We start from the raw sequence: 21,116 nt of genomic DNA, 5'->3' as shown, positions 1-21,116 counted from the left end.
CCGAACGACAGTCCTTTTCTAAGTGCACATGACAAACAAACCTCAAGAGGAAGCACATAAGATAAGAGGAATGAGTTCACTAGCCATAAATAGGCAATGGATTCAAGGATAACCTGTTAATACAAAAATCAATGTTGGATTACTCAAACCTCAACAGTTGAAAATGCAAGCGGCACAACACTTTAGAGAGATGGATAAGGAGCCAGGCCCCGAACATTTAAGTATTTCAAAAAATCATCCAAAAAGAAATTAATCAAATAACTACAAGATTATTGATGGCAGCAGAGGTTGTGCCCTGGAACCATAAGTGAAGAAGACACAGATGGGAGGCTGCCAGCGAAACTACTCATCATGGAACTTGCTGCAGAGATTTATGAAACATGCCATTGAAAAATGACACTATAATGGCAGAGCTGCAAATAATTCTCAGGTTTTAGTTCTACTGAGGACTAAAGAGAAAGTACATAAACTGCTCTGATGATAAGGTGATGGTATAGTGTGGAAAATGGAGGAGGCAGTTTATAGTTCTAAGGGCATCAATCTCAAGGATAATCTTTGTCAAAAGCTCTGTCTCCACAACAGCTTACTCCTGTCCTTATTGAAATAAGACCAATTTATAATAAAAATGATGCCATGACTGAAAACATGTTTTATTCTATTTCAAAAACCCTATGTGTATCATATTTGATACATATATGTTTGTGAGCTTTTTGATATCTCTACATCATCAATATGACTAGTTTTGCCCCAAAAACTGAAATTGTACAATGCATTTTTAAGCAATAAATGCCATATGTATCTCCTATATGCTCATCTATAATGAAATTTGTATTTATTACTTTTTCCTTGTCAGAAGTTTCAATAAACGCTCCAGTTTCAGTTTTCTGGGTATTATTTTATGGTTCAGGTGTTAAGATGAAAAATGTTGCTTTAGAACAAAAAGTCTTGTTTTTTACTTATTTATTTACATTTTTATTTTTTATTTTTTTTACTTTTTTATTCACTTATTTTTAATTCGATTATAAAAATTTACATTTTTAGATTCCAGTGGTTACATACTGCAGAGGTTAAGACATTTGGCAAGTAAAAGATTCCTGGTGTATTTCCGAGAGGAGACTGAAGGAACGTCCACTTATGTGCTATGCTGATCCTTTGTGAATAAGGGAGCAACTGAAAATGCAATAGCTGCAAAAAAAATTTCCCAACAAATGCTAAAACTAAAAAAATAGGACTAATAAAGTACAACTTATTGACTTCTTTAGGTGGCATTTTTTTTGCTTGTTGCTGTCATTTAAAAAAAATCCCAAAACAACTATAAATAAAGACTCAAATAAAAATCATGCCGTATTGATGCTCTTGGTCTGTTGTACATTTCAGATAAGTAATTAGGTCCCTGTCTCCAGAACACTAATAGTTGGTTTGCCGCACACATCTCATGAAAGTTGTTCAATTTAAAGGGAAAAGCAAATCAATTCGGCCACCTAGGTCAGGCAGTCAATCCAAGGTACAATATCTCATACACACTAACACACCTCTCTGCCCTTACATCATATGCCAAACACACACTCTAATTTGGTGATCTGTTTACATTGCAAATATTGTCTTGCTTGAAATGTCAGTTCCACTGTAGCCCTGCTGTGCTGCCTGCTGTTTAAACCCCTTCAAGACCCCAACACCACCTGTAGGCTTCAATAGGATGTCTACTCATCACTCCCCTATTTTTCTGTGTATTACAACTCAGGAAAAAAGAAAAATGTTTTCCGCTACTGTTATAAGTCACTCATTTCAAAGTGAAGTGTGTAAATGAAATAGTATAGTAACCATGCTAGTAATGGGGAATATGTGCCACATACAACAGATTAATCTACTTAGGAAGTGTCAGGTTCATCTTGTCAAGCTAAAGTTAGTCACTTGAGGATGATGTCTAATAAGAAGATGAGAATACATATAAAATGATATTCGGAGTCTGGTATATACTTGGTTATTTAGCCTTTTCGTTTCCTACATAATGAGATGAGATTCCAAGTTGAACTTCCCCTATAAATCATCCCTGACCTTTTTTGTTTTTACCCTGGGTGCATTGAAGAAATCCCATTACATTTTTACAAGGTTACTCTTGGCAAAACAGCATTTCTTCTGGCTTTTATACCAGCACTCAAGCATGTCCCCCACAGTAAAAAGACAGAAAAAATCACCATATAAGATCATTTTTATTAAGATGTTTTACCTTTTAAAACCAGACTATTACAGAGCCCATTTTATACAGATGTACACATTTAGAATCCCCCCATTAAAGCACAAAGTAAGTGCTCTGAGTAGTTAGATGAGCCAATGAATGCAAAGGGCTGCATAGTATTACCCATATTTTAGGAGTTGTAGCTCTCTGTGTGGTTTTCGTGCTTACAAAACTACCGAGTTCAAATCTTTGAAGGAGAATTTACAATTATTTATTTATTCATTTAATTTGGAGTGGTGTTCCTCAGCATTGCACGTTTGACAGAGCACTGACCTTTGGGCCTACATTCAAAGCTAATGGTAACATTACTGTAGATGCACGCTGCAAACATGCTATCACTAAGAATTTTCTATGTTGTGTGGACATTTGCCTTACTATGAAAGTCTTGAGTTGTCAAACTAACAGCTAGGCCAGTGCCATGCAAATGTGGCACATGATGACATGGATAAGTAATGTAAAAAAAAAAAAAGGTCTGCACTGCAAAAATGGCATTTCACACTGGCCATCAGCAGTTTTTTGTTGTGAGAAGGTAGTGCTTCCTTTGGAAGCACATGCACAAGTCATGATGGCAGAATGCAAAAATCTTTCTTAGTCTTTGGAGATTTTTATGGGGGATCAAGAGACGTTTCCCTGCCCAAGCCTTATGAAATATATGGCGTGACCCTCGGTCTTCTCCTAGTTGCTTCAAAACCCTCCAAAGTGAGATGATTTGAGGCATCTTAACAGATGCCCAAATTACCTATGGTTAGTTACAAGGATGCAGACACAACTCCCACTTTATTATACAAGGACATTATGGGCCATGGCAATGGACCTGGAACCACTTATCTTGCAGACTCCCTTGATACCTTGAGAAGTTTTACAAAGATAATTTAATAATTTGATCATTTGGTCCGCTGTTCCACAGCCAGGAAAGACTTTGTCAAACCTTGGATTCAGTAGGAGCAATGCAATCAGCTGGAGCCTCCTTCCCCACACCCTGAAATGAATACATTTTCCAGGGGAGACTGAGCAGCGTAATACTCCTGAAACTGGAGCACACCCTCATGTCCCTCTTTTGAAAATGGGAACTATCACCCCACTCTGCTGCTCCACAGGCACTCTCCCAGACCTCCATGCTACATTAATTCTACCTGAAAGAGGAAGTGAAATAACAGTTGCACTTTTTATTTTATTTTATATTTGTCATATTATTTTCTGTTTAGAGCAATAACTTAGTCAGTATAATCAAAGATATACACTTTATCAGTGTATTGTTGATTTACTTTAATAATTCCAATTTAATGAGAGACTGCGTGGATGAGCTTACTTTTACTTGTATGATTTGATTGCAAACTGTGAAATCGTTGTTACATTCTGTTCCTTTCCCCCCCACACAACTTCACTTTCTAAACATTCAGTGCCATCAGTAAATATTTAGCTATTTCAATTGTGACCCGTTTCTTAGTATACAAGTATACCTTTGAATACTAAGGAAAGATAAGTAATTGAAAAAAATAAATAAATAAACAGAAATTGATAACTTGCAACAAGAAAACTGCAGTGGTTTTATCCTTCACATTACATATTAGGAGGATTTAAGCTTTCTTAAACAGTATGTGTTAAGATTATTTTTTTCCTTTATTTAGCTTTAATTGGAAACAGACTTCACTGTGAGTGACTTACTGAACTTGACCAAGGTCTCAATTGAAGAGACCAAAACAAAGGATTAGTAAATTCTGATGTGTGTATTATTATATTGAAGCCTCCCACATTGGCACTGGCAGACAACTCCCATCAGTGGACAAGCTTTACATATAGTAGGAGTGAATGGGAGAGATGTGAAATCAGAATAGGTCCTGTTAATGGGATTGTAGTGTTTTAGAAGAAGCCTATGCACTCAGCAGATAAGGGGACTGTTTATCCTGTTAATGTGTCACTTTAAGTACATTACGAATAGGAGGGCTCCTGCTCATTTTTTGGCACTCTGCCTTGCAAATCCCAAAAAGCACAATGAGCAAAGTGCTTATAGAGCCACACATTACTCTTGAAGTACTTTTTAGTGGGATGGTAATGTTCTGAAGAAAAGTCAATTTCTATTTAGACCTAAATACCCAATAAACATGTCATTTAAAGAAATTAAAATAATATATTGACTTATATTTAAAATGAAGATGATCATGACTTGAGCTCTAGTGAAGTCATGAAGCCATGAGCAGATAGATAGATAGATAGATAGATAGATAGATAGATAGATAGATAGATAGATAGATAGATAGATAGATAGATAGATGTAGATATATACATACACAGTACCTGGAGGCATGCACATGGAATTGCACACCCACAGGCATGATATGATAGTTACACAAACAATATAGTGTATTCAATGCTAATGAGAGATAATCCAGGCCTCAGCTGAGCCACACAGTGCGGTCAGTGACAAACAGCTATGTGTTTATTGAATTTAGCTCTTAACAAAAAGGTTCCTTAGAGATCTGTTAGTTCAACAATAAAAGAAATCTTGTTTTATAGTGCCTTTCTTGCTTTGCATTTGTCTTTGGATAGTGTTAAACAATATCTATAGTTAGTTAAATAAAAAATAATACAACATTTTTGAAAAAAGTATTTTTTTTTCATGGTATTTAACTTGTTTTTTGTTTTGTTTTGGAGTTTTGTGCATTTTTGTCACACTTAAATGGTTCAGATCATCAAATGAATTTTAGTGTAAGACAAATGTAACCCAATTAAATACAAAACAACTTGTTTAAATGGTGACTTAATTTGTTATGCCACCACTTACCTGGCCCTGTGGGACAAAGTAGTTACCCCATCTTTTTAAATTGTGAATTAACTTGGGTTAACATAGTTTTCTTTTAAATCTGAGTTCAGTTTCATTAGCCACACCAAGAACTGATTACTGCTAGATCAGCTGAATGAAGAAGTTAAATAGAACCTGGCCAATGTTCAAAGGTCTGAAGGCTGCAGAACACTGTGAGCAGTGGTGAACCTTCCCCAAAGCTCCAAGACTGCATCACATAGATGACAAAACCTTCAACACCATGAAAACTAAAAGAAAGATTGTATGTGTATCATCATTAGGATGTGGATTTGTGTTGGTGTGTGCAGTGTTGGGGTAATTCGTTATACTACTCTTTACATTAATTTCTTGTTACTCCAATAAATGATCTGAAAACACTGTCACATACTCTAATTACCAGTTAACCATATAAACCTTAGGCTACAGTCCCAGACAACAACACAAATCTCTATGCTAATATGGACACACATATGATCTTTCTTTTAGTTTTTAGCCCAAGTATGAACACAAACCTGACAACACAATGCAAAGAGTCTTCAAAGCCATTGCTACAGCAGTTCTATGGCAGAAATATGAACAGGTAGAAATGGAGGCTTCAAGGCTGACTTATCATCAGTTTTTTACCTGATACTAATCTGGCTGCTTGGCATTCACAGCTTTATCATCTCTCCGGGTTCTTGGCTATTCAGTTCAATTCAATTTTAATTATACAGCACCAAATGACAACAACAGCCGCTTCAAGGCGCTTTATATTGTAAGGTAGACCCTACAATAATACATACAGAGAAAAACCCAGCAATCATGTGACCCCCTATGAGCAAGCACTTTGGCGACAGTGGGAAGGAAAAAAACCCTTTTAACAGGAAGAAACCTCCGGCAGAACCAGGCTCAGGGAGGGCCGGCCATCTGCCATGACGAATGGGGGTGAGAGAAGGAAGACAGGATAAAAGACATACTTTGGAAGAGAGCCAGAGATGAACTTTTCTTTAGCATTCTGTCTGTGCAAATGCTTGCAAAGAGCAGAAGTTGTGTTAGCAGTATATTGCAGTTGTTTCCTGGATACAGTTTCCACTTTATCATTGCGCTCTTGTCCTTTTGTGCAATAAAACTAAAAGTTATGTCCATAGTTCTGTTCTTGAAAAAGCTGTATTGCTTTACCACTTCACCATTATCCTCCTGCACACACACGAACTAAAATCAGGTGACTGCAGCAGGACGTGCGTAGGGAGAAAAATGATTGTCTGTTTGACACTTTCTTTCTGTCCGGTGTGCAGGTAACTGAAGAACCTTTGTAGTGCAAGTGATTGCATAATTGTAACTGCACTGTAAATATTGAAATTAGTACAGTAACAAGTTACATTACTGCATTGCGGAAAAATGCAATGTGATTACAGTAATGCATTATTTTGCAACACATTACACCTAACACTGGGTGCATGAGACTGTAGTCTCAGGTTTATATTTTTAACTGGTAATTATGTGACAATGAATTTCAGGTCAATAATACTTTTTCACAGCACTGTACAAATGAGGACAGAATTATTAACCCCCATGTGTCCTGAGCAATTCCAGTTCGTTCTTATTTCAGCAAATCTCTGAAAGTCCTCCAGATTTTCCTCCTCCAGGATCTTCTGGCATGGACCTCGGTCTTCAGTTCACTCCACAGATGTTCAGTAGAATTAAAGCCAGTCAGTAACAGTCACTTCAGTCTTGAGGTAGTTCTTCACCAGCAGTAACTTTTGTTTAGTTATGCTGCTAACTGTTTGAGGGTTTCTTTCAAAAAAATGATATATCTTTCTTTCTTCGTGATTTCTTCCACTCTGATGAAATTCACAGTTCGAGATACCACTGAAGCATCTACACAGGATAATTCTCCCACCACTGAGTTTCCCGGTGGGTAAGGTACAACTCTTTGGTTGTGTAATTCTTTGGGTTGTATGTCTCTCCCTTTTTTCTCCAAACACAAGCAGCATACTATGTGGCCAACGAGCTCTAGTTTTGTCTCATCTGACCAAAGGACACATTTCCAGTATGTGTAATCTTTCTCAAGGTTGTCCTTACCATACATCAGTTTGATTTGAAGGAGTATCTTCTGCTTTTCTTGGTCTCCAACCTCGCAGTCCTTTCATGTGCAGGGTTCTAGTGGTGTTTTTCTTTAACAAACTTCAATTCCCAGCTTGGCCAGTCATTCACTGTCTTGACAGTTGTCCTGGGGTCTTCAGACACACCTCTCACCACTTTTCTTTCCAGAGCCTTTGAAATCTTGTGCTTCCTACTTCTGCCTGGCTTGTTCTGTGCTGTGTGGCTCTCTTTTAATTGTTTTGTGATACTTCTTACTCCAGTTCTTGACAGAGTGACAAAGTGTGTAAATTGTAAGATAACAATGAGTTCTAACTTGATTTTACAAGTATTGAGCATTACAAAGTTAAAGCACACCTGCTATGTTGAAAACCCCTTTTATGTGAACAGATACTTTCACTTAACTTCTATGATTTTTGCTGTGGGGGGAAAATGTATGAACGATCTGTTCAATTTAAGTCACTCACTACAATTCTGTCCTATTTTTAACCAAACCTCGGTTACCTGTTTTCAAATCACAAGTCAGCTTTTCTTTTAAGCTGGAAGCCTGACTGGTGATGGCTCAAAAATTGCAATTGGTTTTCTGAAAGAGGTGGTCAGTTCACAGTCCACCAGCTGCTGCTGTGATCGAACGCAGTGGGAGGTAGCATGGGTTTAGACATCAGCTATAAAGCTTTAGTGGTACTTCACTGTTAGGAGTTCTCGTTAGCACAAGATTGTTCAGAGGCGCTTTTAAAGAAATACAGAGACAAAATTGTTGTTATTGTTTTAAGTTCTGTAATAGTTTTCCTACAGCACAGATTAACTGTAATTGGTGTTTTCCTTGCTATATTCTGTATGCAGTGCAGTAGCGATATGCATTTAGAATGTACTCTAATAGTCACTAAACATACTCACCAAGTTCTGATTAATTTAGAGATGGTTTCACATAATAGACCCATTAAGAGAGTACCATTACATTAAGCACATTTAATCATCACAGAAGTTTCTTCAAACCCTTTTTAAAAACTTACCGGGATAATAGGTAATAATGTAGAAACTGATGATATTATTAGTAGATATGTTTGTCTTTTAACATTTCATTTTGTGAAATGCCATTGAAGAGTATAAAGTGGCCTCTGCAGTGGCGAGCATGTGGGGAAGTGAGGTGAAAACCAGGTCATCCAGAGGAACAGGTGTTGAGTCAACAGAATTGGATCCCACAGTGCAGATTGAGCGAGGAAGTACAGCAACAGTCTGATGGGCTGAATGTGGAACTGTACTTACAGCTTTTTCTGTACTTGCTTTCTCATTTACTTGTTTTCACTTATTTAAATGATCGATAGAAAGTCCAGAACTTAACGATGTAAAAATCATCGTTAACGCACTAACGTATTACTTTGTTATACCTAGTGTGATCACCATAAGTGTGTGGAAGCTCTGTGTAATCAACACTGACATTTTCTGAAAAAAACCCTTATGCTTTTTTAATTGTGCTCATTTCAATTGATCTTTATGTGAATTCCAGCTATTCCATTAGTGTTCATAATGAGACATTAGGGTGGCGTGGGTATTAAACTGGAAGGAGAACCCTGCTACTGTAGCCCATCCTAGATTTGCCTAGATAGTCCTCTGCACTCAGGGTTATTATACATGGTAATTGGTATTTTACAAGGTTATCACATCAGCAGCAGCTAGTGAAAGACACAATTTTAAAGCCTGGTTGTTCTGAACATTTTCTATTGACAGTCGACAGTTGTGTGAAGCTGAAATGAAAACATACCAAATGTGCCATTGTCACAGCTGACAGGAATGTTTTGTGGCAGAATTTGAATGTCTAGAAGGTATGTAATATACTTGAATACCTCTGATGAGTGTCAGACTGTTAAATATTTCTCCCCTTTTTCTGTTTCCCACTCTGTTTGCCTCTCTGTTACACACACTCTCACCTCTCCTTTTCTGTCCTCGCTTTCATTTTCTGCAGAGAAATTTGAAGCCAGTGATTCCATCCTTTTCTCATGTGAATTATTTAATTTTCATCTGCCTATTGTGTTGTCATCCGTACTATAGGCAGCCTAAGCAGTGAGATGTGGTGTGCAATCAGCCATAGAGTGACACTTTATGCCACATATGTAATGACAGGCAGCAAAGTGCCTTTAGGGTGCCAGCTTTCATCAAAGTAAATGTTGATGACATGTAGTTGTTGCAGAGCTGACGAACTGTCAAGGAGCTGTCAGGTTTGCACAATCACTGACACTGCACAGCTATGATCACCTTTATAATGATGAATGCTAACCTTTTGGGAACATGTAGTTGTTTTGTAGGCAAGCAGAAAAATGTGTGAATGTATGGGCATGCATATGTTAATCAGCGCCTTTATAATTAGATACAAGATCTATTTTAAACTCACGTCTGTCAGACTTCTTCAGGTAGGGACTTATACAACCTAGTTGTGCTTCTATTAGTACTTGTGATCAGTGTTGGTCAAGTTACTTGAAAAAAGTAATCAGTAACTAATTACTGATTACTTCCCCAAAAAGTAATCCCGTTACTTTACTGATTACTTATTTTCAAAAGTAATTAATTACTTAGTTACTTAGTTACTTTTTAAAAACACGATTTACAACCTGAATAGGTGATAAAGCGATAGATCTTTCAGCCCAATTCTACTTTTTCTACATAATCCATCATACAAAATGTAATCAAATGGAAAAGTCCCTTTTTAAAACTTGTTTTATTAGTTTTAATCTTTTAACTTCATGCATCAAGCAAAATTTTTTTTGTGTTTACACTCACTCTTTCAAATAGATGCAAGTAAAACACAGCAGAAAATAAATAAAGTCAAAGACTTGCGGTCCTTTTGCTCTATTTTCACCTGTAAAGCAGGAGTGGCGTAGGCGGAGGTTTACCCTGGTGCAGGTGTGCCGCAGCGGTCAGTTGAAGAATCCGCGAGTTTCTCTGTGAATTTCCCGTTACGTCGTTGCGCACTCGGTGCTTGCTAGGGAAGTTTAGGGTTTTTCGCTGTAAAAAGAAGTTTTCTTCCCACACACAACAGACACTAATGTTTTTGTCACTTTTTATGGAATCAAACTTAAAGTAAGGTCAGTACTTCCACGCTTTAAACGCTGCACGCTCTTACTCTCTCCCGCACTCGATATTGTTGATCTGCACACAGCTGTTGTCACAAATGACGCACTTGCTTACGTCACTGTCATGAGACATTCTCGCAAAAAAATCACGGTTTTTGTAACGCAGTAACGCAGCGTTCCTACGGGAAAGTAAGGGTAATCTAATTACCGTTTTTGCAATAGTAATCCCTTACTTTACTCGTTACTTGAAAAAAGTAATCGGATTACAGTAACGCGTTACAAGTAACGCGTTACTGCCCATCTCTGCTTGTGATATTGAAGAAGGAGTAGGAGTCATACTGTAAGGTGTAAGCAGTGTGGCTGTCTGAATTTAAAGGACACTGCATCTTCAATTTAAAGCAAAATTTCTGATAGCAAAGTCAGTATCTTCAAAATTGCTGCTCTTCCCTGAGCTGGAAATAAAAGCACTGAAAACTGATTTGAAGATGTATTTAGGTAATACGTTTTGGAGATGGTCCATTGACACTGAATTAGATTTTGACTGTGTGGGCTCATAGATTTTTAGAGATATTGTATTTAAATGAGTTCAAGCTTTGAATGAGAAAAATATGCCCAAACCACCACTATGTTAAAATCTTTTTTGTGCGTGTGTCATTCATGGTCAGCAAGCAGTTCCTAGATTTTGCTGCTGATGTCTGGAAGACATCATTGCACATCTTTGCACTGCTGTTCAGCATACTCTTCCAGCGTACACGGTGAAATGTTTCAATGTGTATTTCATTTTTGGATAACAGTGAAGGAGATTTGTACAATAAATATGGTTGCCAGATTAAATTGATTTCACCCATTTTAGGTCTTTTCACAATTCATCCATTTTTATTTTTTATTTTTTTCATTTATCCAATTTGGGAACATGGAGGGGTTGGAGCTAACACCACTGAGTACTGCTCTCTGTGGTAAATAATTGGAACTAACCTTCATCCACTGTTTTGGCAATTTCTGAGACATCTACATGTGTTTTCCTCCAATAACCACTAGAGACATAAATGAGCCCACTGCAAATTTTGCATAAAAAGACAGTTACAGGTTTAAAAATGACAGAGGAGTTTGAGTGCATTCTAACTATGCCATTTCCAGCTGTTAGCAACAAATATTTCTGGCCCAACTTCACAGACTTCCAAGGTGCATGGAGAAGACAAAGATCTGATGACGTGATGACTCCAGCGACACTTCAAGTAATAGGGAACAACTTTATTAAGTGACCAACGCATTTTGGCTTTTGGGCTTCAATGAGGTCATTGCAAAATGTCGAACAGTTTGTGTTTAAATAAAAAACAGGAAGAGAAAAAATTCCAGGTGGACCAATCACACCTTCACAAATAAACGAGCTGACCAACTGACATTTAACAAGGTGTTTTCGCTAATTGGCTAATTGGTTAAGCCACAGCCCAAATAGGTTCTGTACTGAACCACTACAGATTAAAAGGGGAGGGAAAAAAAACCAAAACAAAAAAATCCCTGCATGTCTTAACGTAACATTTCAAGTGTTTTCCATGTTTAAGTTGCTGAGTTGTCAGTATTTTACTGTAACAGAAAAGCAGTGTATTGTGTGTCTCAACCCTCCGTCGCCAACCCCAAACCAAAACCCAGACAGATTCTTACTAGTTACAAATTATTGTATCTTTTCTTTGTTAATATTATCATTATTATTATTATTATTATTATTACTATTTTGAGTATTTTGTGTAGGAAGAATGAAGAGCTATTGTGTTGTCATCCAGGCCTTACTGTTCTTACTCTGTGTTGGTGGAAAACCTCAGTGTCATCAAAAGTATAACTCTGAGAGACTATCCTAAGTGGAAATCACTCTTGCTCAAGGCAAAATTTAAAAGAATGTGGAAACTACAGTAAGTCCAAAATTGAACTCAGCACTTCTAGTCTAGGCTTGCAAATTGAGGAGGAAAAGATGAAAGATCCTTGAGGAGAAGCAGATTAAATTAGGCAAAGAGAGAAACACAGTAAGACGCACAGTGAGCACTTATGATCACCAGGTTTTGTAATAAGAGTTCTGCTGACAATGAGTGCTGAATAGATTTCATTTATACATTAAGTACCTGCAGAGAGGATTTAGAAAAGAATAAGAAGACTTTATCAAGGATTTTAAGCTAAGCTTTCAGTAGTTCTCCTCCAACTGTTAGGCAAACTTATGAAAAGTTAAAAGAGGCCAAATCAGTATTTTCACTTTTGTTGCATAGTGTTTCATGGCCAGTTTTTTGCAGAATCAGACATATGCGAATAACAGAATTTCTATAATGTATTTTATAGCATCTCCTACTGAAACTTTATGAACAGATAGCCAATAAAAAAGTCAAAAGCATTTTAAAAGAGGTTTTCACACTCTAAGGGTCCAGTAATCAAGATGTGCCATAATTACTTTGTGATTCATGGAGACATTTCTTTCCTAGTCTATGAAATCGTCAATACTGGAATTTCTTTGGGCTGTCCTTGGACACAGTTTGGCAGTATTGCTTACGTGTACACACTTAACCAGTGTGTACATGTGCACGCACTCATGCACGTGTACACATTAATAATGTGCCTCCTAATGAATTACAAGTAGACCTTGAGGCCATACACCTATGTCCCACTAACGTCTGGCTTCATGCCCAATGACAAGCCTCATAAAACAAAAGACAAGGACAGACACACACGCACATACACACACAGACACACACACACACACCATTCTTTTGTCTTAAAATAGTCTTTCCTCATCTGCATAATGATCATACAGAGATACACAACAACCTCACAGCATCTACTGTTTTAGAAACTTCCCATCTATTCTGCATGTGACTGCAAACTGTGTCTTTTACTTTTCCACACAGGAACACTTTTAATCTGTATCAAACTCATTGTCACTGTTGTGTAAAATCAGAGTCATTTAAAACAACCTGAAACAAACAAAATGTGTAAGAAAGGTAAGATTGACTGGAGCTTGGCAGGAGACAGTAGCATCGCAGGAGGTATGTTACTGGTGGCCCAGCAGACAAAACTTTACCATCTCTCGGTGTGAGAGGTCAAGCACTCTCCCTTCATCCTACAGATTAAACATTAAGAGATGAATAGGCAGCAGTTGTTGGATTTAAGAATGTCACATCCTACAAAATTTTATCATAAGCCATAGTCAGCAAAATTATACAGCATTTCCCAGGTCTTTTGCAAGAGTGTGGACATTTCAAGTGCACTTTCACAGAGAAGAGCTGCATTTAAGATGTGCATTATAACTGAAAGCAGTTTTTTATTGGATTTATGTATAAACTGTCAAATTATTCATCATCATCATAACCAAAAATATTATTATTTGTGCTTGTGAAATGTAATGATTGCCTCTGTGCAGTCCCCCTCCCCCCCGACAGTTAGTAAAAAGGATAAAATAGGGAAAAAGTTATTAATTGTGGTCTACACGACTATATTTTTAAGTAACTATAACTGTGCATATGACAACATGATTTCTACCATGATGAACTGTGTCATTTTCTTATGCAGTGTCTGTTCTGCGCATTCTCCCCCTGCACCTAAAGGCCTGTCTCAGTGCTGAGCACAGCTCATGTAACCCTCCCCTGCTGCCCGTGTCCTCTGACCCAGAGTCAGCGGGTTAATAACCAGCTGTATCCAAAGCCATTTGTCATTTGCTACCTGCCACCGATAGAAGATGTCAGTAGATGTCTGTGCCCTTGTCACCCAGCCACATGACAAATACTGTATCAAGCTTTGCAATCGGAGGCTCCCTTAGGCTTCTCAGTACTGCTCTACTGAGCAGCCACTCCCACTTGATAGCATTAGATTCTTGTGCCATGATCCATATCAAGATAAACCAGTGATCTCCCTGCTCTTTTTCATCTCCTTTTTCCATTGCTCCATAAAACTCAACTGAGTGTGTCATTTTTTTCCGTTCGTACATTTCCTGCACACTTTTCCTTATAAACTTTTCCAGCTTTCCTTTCATTCTTTCCTTTGTTAGATAGTTCAAGTAAATACTAGCCTGAAGCTGGTGGTTTATATAATATAGGATGATTAACGCAGATAAGAAGAAGGGCAGTGACAGCGTTTCTGCGACTGTTCCTGATATATATGTTTAAAATTGAGCTTAATGAACCCATTATCTGCCCATTGAAAGTTTTGGCAGACTTTTGAGTCTGTTGTTTTTGGGTGACAGGAAAATAAAAAGAAAATGGGGAAAAATAGTGTAAACAAATGGACATGAGCATGGATAATCCTTTTCCATCTGTGACTAATTTTATCTGTAATTGAAGCGATGTATTGGTTGTAATGGCTGAAATATTTGTGATGACTTCCACTTAGTCTTTTTGAATTTCTACAAATCTCTAACTAATACCATGGCTTAATAAGTTGTCATAATAAGGATTGCAAAGCAGCTAAGCAGAGAAATGGCTTGACAGCAACTCTCACCAAATCAGCTGCGCAGCTGTAACAGAACCTAAGAAATCTATAATCTTCAGAAGTTAGATTTCTAGTTGGAAGTGACTGTTTGTGCGTGCAGAGACAAGGCCATGCACAAAATATATGCACACATAATCCCGTATGATGTTACCGTTATTTGTTAGTTTCTTCAGATCAACTAAATGGATGTGTTTTCCTTACAGAGTAACCTTAGCAAAACGTGTCCTGTACACACAGACAGTCCATGTGCATTATCTTATTCATAAAAAACAAAAAATAAGCAAAACCATTTTTTTCTCTCTCTCTTTGTTCTTTTCAGAGATGTCTGGTACTGGGGAAGAAATTTCTCAGGTACATTGGAAGCAGCAGTGGTTGGAAAATGGGACACTGTACTTCCATGTGTCCATGACTGAGTCTGAGCTTTTAGCTCAGACCACACAACCTACTGCCCGGGAACCGGCCCACGTGCTGCATGAACACATGCATCTGCTACACATCTCAGTTATGGTAAGTTCTAAACACTAAAAGTGAAATATCTGTGGTTGTAGCTTTGAATGCATGTCCAGCATGGCAACTGTCTGTATGCAGAAATAGAAATATATCTTTTCCTTTGTGGTCCTCCAAAGTTTTGTCCAGCTTTTGAATTGTTGACGTGTGCAGACCTTTATTTTTTTTCTTTTGTTGTTATTTATTTATTTCATTCTTTTAATATTGTGCTTTTATTACTGTGACATAACAAAAGGTCATTTAAATAAAATGTCAATTTTGAAATCACATGGTGCGCTCTAAGGCCTACACACAGATAGCCAGATAGGTGTTCATATTTTAAAAAGGTTTTTACAAAATCTTTCCATTTTGTAGAGACTGCATTGCATTTTATTCTTTGTCAGACCAAAGTATGAGCAAAAATTTAATCCACAATTTAATCCACAAAACCTTATACTGCTGTAGCTGATAATACACTAATTTACTAACCAACCTACTACTAGTCATGCAGTGTCTCCTCCTCTTTATTCCTCTTTATTATTGAAGATCATTCAGTTCAATAAAGAATAATCATCACTGATCAGTGACAGATATGCATTTCATTTCTACCAAGCTTTATCTAGATACAAATCCATATATATATATTTTTTTATGTTAGTAGTGTTAGTTTCTACCTACACCAAAATGCACATTACAAGTCACCTCCACTAATTTTGATTTCTACACCATTCTTTTCTGCTGTACCAAAATATGTTTTTCCTTAAGTTAAGAACAAACTCTTCACCACATTCTGTGCTTTATGCGGGCATACTCTCTCTTCGCTTTTAAAAAGTGGGTAAAAAATAAAACAAATAAGGATAATGCAGTTATTATAATAATAAAAAATGTATTAAAAGTTACAGAAGGCAGTACTTTTGAGTGTTTTTATCACTTCCAGCTTACGGCTTCTTACTGCTTATTTATTTTATTTATTTTTTTTGTCCACTCTAGACTCTGTTCTCTTCACTTTACTAATTCACATTCTCCACACATTTCCCATTTTTCAGGCTTCAGGTCTCATACTTCGCATCTCTTCTGTATTGGCTTTTTTCTGCTTTGCCTCTCCTTGCACACCCCACCACTCTCCCTCCCCTCTCCCCTCTCTGCTCTGTGCACCACATTCTCGCTGTGTGCACACCTCTGTGTTACTCTCATGGCTCTATTCAGCTTCATCTCCTTCTCACTCTCCCTCAGAACACTTTTAGGGACACTTTAACTGAAAGGGTGTGCAGAAGGCTATCAAAACAGCATTACATCCATTGAACGTGAACTGAAAGTGAACATTACCGTGTGTTTTTCATTGCATAACTGACACCGCAAGCAGTTATCTGTGTAATGACCTTCATTTTGATTTTGCCATTTTTTGTACATATTTTTTGTCAAATTAGAAATCATTTCCATCGTGAAACTGTAACTTCTGTGTAGCAGGAAGGCAATGTCACAAGCTAATCTAACACTGACAACTTAGTCACCATCTATCTACCTTTTTTGCTGTTGTATGAGGAAAAAAAAAAAAGAGAAACTAGATGTCCCTCCATTTTGTTTACCACTTATCAGAGTCCTGGCATGATGTGGGGTTATTTCCCAACTAACTTTGGATTAGATGTCTTAGCCAAATTGCTAGTGTAAGCTAAGCCATAATGGAATGGCAGAGGAGGATTGTTAGGTACTTCCACAGTTTAAAGGCCCATATAAATTAACTCCCAGTGAGAATATAAATTACCAATCCAACTTTACAACCTTCTTCTGTGCACATTTATATTTAGGTATGTAGGTTTTTGCACACTGGCACCTTTTTATGTAATTTTGCCTCTATCAGCCCCCAAAGTTAATTTTAAATCAAACATTCAAAATGTGATTAAAGTTCAGACTTTCAGCTTTATTTCCAAGGATTTGACAAGAGTATTTCATTAACTGTTTATGAACTGGAGACATTTTTATACATTTGCCAGGCCCATTTGATATTCATATTGATCTGATATAATTTTTAATATCAGTATTGTTTTTAATACTTGAAAATCCTTTGCAGTAGAGAACCTCTGGGCATCACCAAATACTGTTTCCTCCTTTGAGATGCTTTGCTCGGCCTTTACTGACAGCACTTTTAGAGGGTCTTGCAGGGTCTCCTAGCCTTCAGCTGTAATTGAAAAAACATGTCCTACAAGGTTGCATTCAAGTGACTGATTTGGCTGTTAGAGAATATCCCATTTCTCTGCCATGAAAAATCTTTGCAATGATTTGGCATTAGGCTAAATCTCAGCAGAGTATATAGCCTTATACACATCAGAATTCATCCTCCTACTTCTGTCAGCAGTCATCAATAAACACGAATGACCTGTTCCATTAGCAGCTGTATATGAACATGCTGTAACATGCTGCCACCATACTGAACAGATGATGTGCTATGCTTCAGATTTTACCACATTTCAATATTGATTTCATCTCCTCCAATTTAATCTTTAAAAAATAAGGGTCTGTGCACAAAAATTGGTATAATTGGTATAACAGTTAATAAAATGCTTTTTTTGTTTTGTTTTGTTTTGTTTTTTTACATCCTTCCCACCCATTTTCGATATATAACTGAATCAGAACAGATGAAGCAATATTGAAATATATTTTGCTTTATTTTATATAGCATTTTTCTTTTCTTTGCTAAATGAACTTCTGTATATTATTTACATGATCAAAATAAAAATTAACAAACAAAAAAAGAAAAAGTGAAAATCTGCACTTCAATAACATGTTGATTGTCTGCTGAAAACTCCACTGTGGTGGCATACAGAGTCATTAAAAATGTAATTCATTTTTAAAAAGTCATTGTCCAAGGATTTTTTTAACCTAACTGCAAAGCTGTTTTGTTGTTAAAAAAAAATATAAAATGTGGTCTATAACTGAGATGGCAATGGCAGTGACAATGATAACTGCCTAATTGATTAAGAACAATCAATGGACTGGCTGAGCATGTTTATATATCAACAGTTGCTTGGACTTCATTCTATATTTAGCTGGAGGTCATCGTAATCAGCTCTAGTGCTAAGCAGGTAGTGACAGTCTCATATGTTGGGATCCCAATAATTTAAAAAAGTGAATGGAAGCACAGTAAGGCGGTAAGACTAGGACACAACGGCTGTATCCTAATTCAGGGTCTGCAGCCTTAAAGTACGCAGCCTTAACGGTCCACAAGGGCCGCGTACTCAAAGACCGCTAAGGCCGGAAGTGCGAGGCTTGTGAAATGGGACGGTCTAGCCTCCGTCGCGCTGCCCAGGTTGCCTAGCAACCATGAAACTAACAGCTGGAAACGTTTCATACAGCATTGTTTGATAGAAATGAAGGAGAAAATCTTTTGTTCATTTGTTTGTTTGTTTCTACATGAGCTTTGATCATTCTCTGTAAGATTAAGCTCAGCTATTGAACAGCGTATATTTTAAAGTAAAGGCTTTAAAACCAAGTTAGTACAAACGTCACTATTGTCACATAACTTTGCCGACATGTGGCCAACAGTAATGTTTTAATGTTCTTCGTTATTAGACATTTGCACATAAATAAGTGACATAATATTCAGTACTTACTTAAAGTTTACTCTTCGGGCACCCCTCATCCGCTGTTTTTTTTTTTGGCAAAATTATCCACACCCACCGCCGCGCTATGCATTCTGGGATATGTTGGGCCACGAAGTCTACACCGCCACATCCTTAAAATTCAGGGAAATGAAGGACGCATTTGAAGACCGCATTTTGAGCAGCCTTCGAATTGGGACAGCCTTCGTCACGTCGCTGTGACGTAATCGGCCTTAAAATGCGGCCTTTAAGGCTGCAGACCCGGAATTGGGATACAGCCAAGGTATGCCAGTTTGGCCTTATGACCCTAAGGTGTCTCCTCCTTTGAGTGAACATCATTATGTCTGATGCTGTCAGTTCTGGGCCAGACTGAAGTGTGAGTACTCTATTCTTCTGGCATTGAGCTGTCAGTTTCTCACTCACTCAAGCAATCGTTTTCCAACTCACTCTGCTTTTCACCGTCCCTCTCCAACAAAGTCTCTCTCCATCATATGACAGGAGCAGACAGAAACAGATATTCATTTCAACACAGACTGAAATGTAGTGATTAAGTTCTCTCATGTTTTTAGTAATAATCATGCTGACTATAACATATTGTAGGCAATTTTTATTCCAGGTTGAGTGTGGTATGTATCTTGGCAGGTTATTGCCAAGGCTTCCATCTAGAGTAGTAATTCATCGATAGACTGATACTACTTCCAGTTACCTATCCCAGCTACCATAGGGCAAGAGGAAGGGTGGCCCATGACCGTGAAAGCAAGCTCTTCACACACATGACTGACTGACAGACTGACTGATTTAAATAAGGGCAAAAATGATTGATCAAATTTAAATTATTTGGGAAAAATTATTCTGGGCCCTGTAGAAATAAAAAAGGAAAAAAATGTCATTCCTTAAATTATTAACCGGTAGCACTACACGGTTTGCTTGTAGAAAGCAGAGGCTCCCTTGTTATGATCAGGCTCTAAGATGTAGATAAAAATAAAGATGTAAATAAAAACACCATCCTACAGCTGAGGCAGATTAGAAAAGGAAAAAATATGATGCCCAATGCATGATGCAACAGAGAGTTTTTTGTGCTGTGAAAAATAATTTCAGGTGAGATATAATTGTATTTCTCAGCAATGAGCACTGAAAATGATATAAGGCAGCAGAAATTTGAATACGTTGTTCAGATGAAATAGCAGTCAGTCATACGGTGTGTAGCACTGTAGAGCTTTTTTTTCCAAAGAAATGACATGTTTAAGTTCACTGGGAGGACAGGTAGTATTTTACCAAAATGAGATGCAATAAAAGCTGGCAGCTGAAAGCCTTTCATATGCCATATTACATAACATAATCATCAATTATATGCGATCTGGGTGTCTACAGCAGAACACAAAATTGAAAATTGTGTTTTTTTTTCTTGATATTAGGATAAAAAAAACAGTTCATAAACTAAAATTTGACTAAAAACCAAAATGGCCAGGAAACATTTAATTTTTAAACTCAGTCTGGCTCATTTCTTATAATTGAGCCTGAGGTCATTTAATATTCTTGAGCTCACACAGTATGAGTGAAGAACTACTCTTCTTATCGCTGGCCTGATAGATATGCATGGAGATACAGTGCACCCTACATGGGTGAGATGTCTTCTTTATAATTAAACAGTCAGTGGTGATATATGACCATCAGTGTGGTAGGTCATGGAGGCATTTTAGGCAGTTGTGTCTACTCTAGAATCAGGGGCTACGGAAATTAATTTTCACCGTGCATATGCAGGCACAATTTTTGCCGGGAGTGAGGACGTTTTCAATTATCACATTAAAGTTCAAACGAGCTACATTTTAATTGCTCCGAGGTTTAATTGTTTCAGTCACCTTTTAGTTTCTATAATTTTACACATGCATGTTATTGCGCCATGAATACAAATTCAGCTGTAATTAAAGTTACTGGTAGGAAGTAGCTGATAGAAACGGGTAGAAAGTGATACAAGGTTGCAAGTGGACATATATGGATTTATTTAAGAAGCTAATTGGGTCTTTAATAAAGCTTATTTAAATCACCACAGCTTACAGTGTATTACTTTACCTATAGTCACAGATCATAAAAGAGTGGTTTATATATAGTTTCAGGCTCAACTTGCTCAATTTCAACATGTGGACTGCAAAAAAGCAATGAGAATCACTTTAATTAAAGTTACAAAACTAATTACGCATTGTACATTATTTAAGGATTTCTTCTTTATCGTCTTTAGTACTTATTCTCTTTTTTTATTTCTTTTTTATGTTGTATCCAAACCACTATACTAAGCCATGGTCATAATTCCATCTCTGTAGGTGTAGATAAAGTGAAATAGAAAGCAAGATGAAAAGTTTAGTTAGTCAGAGACTGTGTGTCCTTTTTGA

The 21,116-nt window shown here is 37.2% G+C and overlaps 1 protein-coding gene across 1 annotated transcript in view; it reads left to right on the top strand.

Annotated features, from left to right (window-relative positions):
• Positions 1-21,116, top strand: part of astn2 (astrotactin 2) — a 274,357-nt gene that overhangs the window by 37,028 nt on the left and 216,213 nt on the right. The window contains exon 2 of the mRNA XM_084935333.1: positions 14,967-15,154. Coding sequence (XP_084791459.1) covers positions 14,967-15,154 — 188 coding nt within the window. The remainder of the gene's footprint in view (positions 1-14,966; positions 15,155-21,116) is intronic.

The sequence above is a fragment of the Perissodus microlepis genome, chromosome 7 (assembly GCF_051167445.1).
Source record: "Perissodus microlepis isolate ML-2025 ecotype Zambia chromosome 7, ASM5116744v1, whole genome shotgun sequence".
Taxonomy (NCBI): domain Eukaryota; kingdom Metazoa; phylum Chordata; class Actinopteri; order Cichliformes; family Cichlidae; genus Perissodus; species Perissodus microlepis.
Note: the sequence above shows the minus strand (reverse complement) of the source record. Positions and strands in the feature narration are given on the sequence as shown.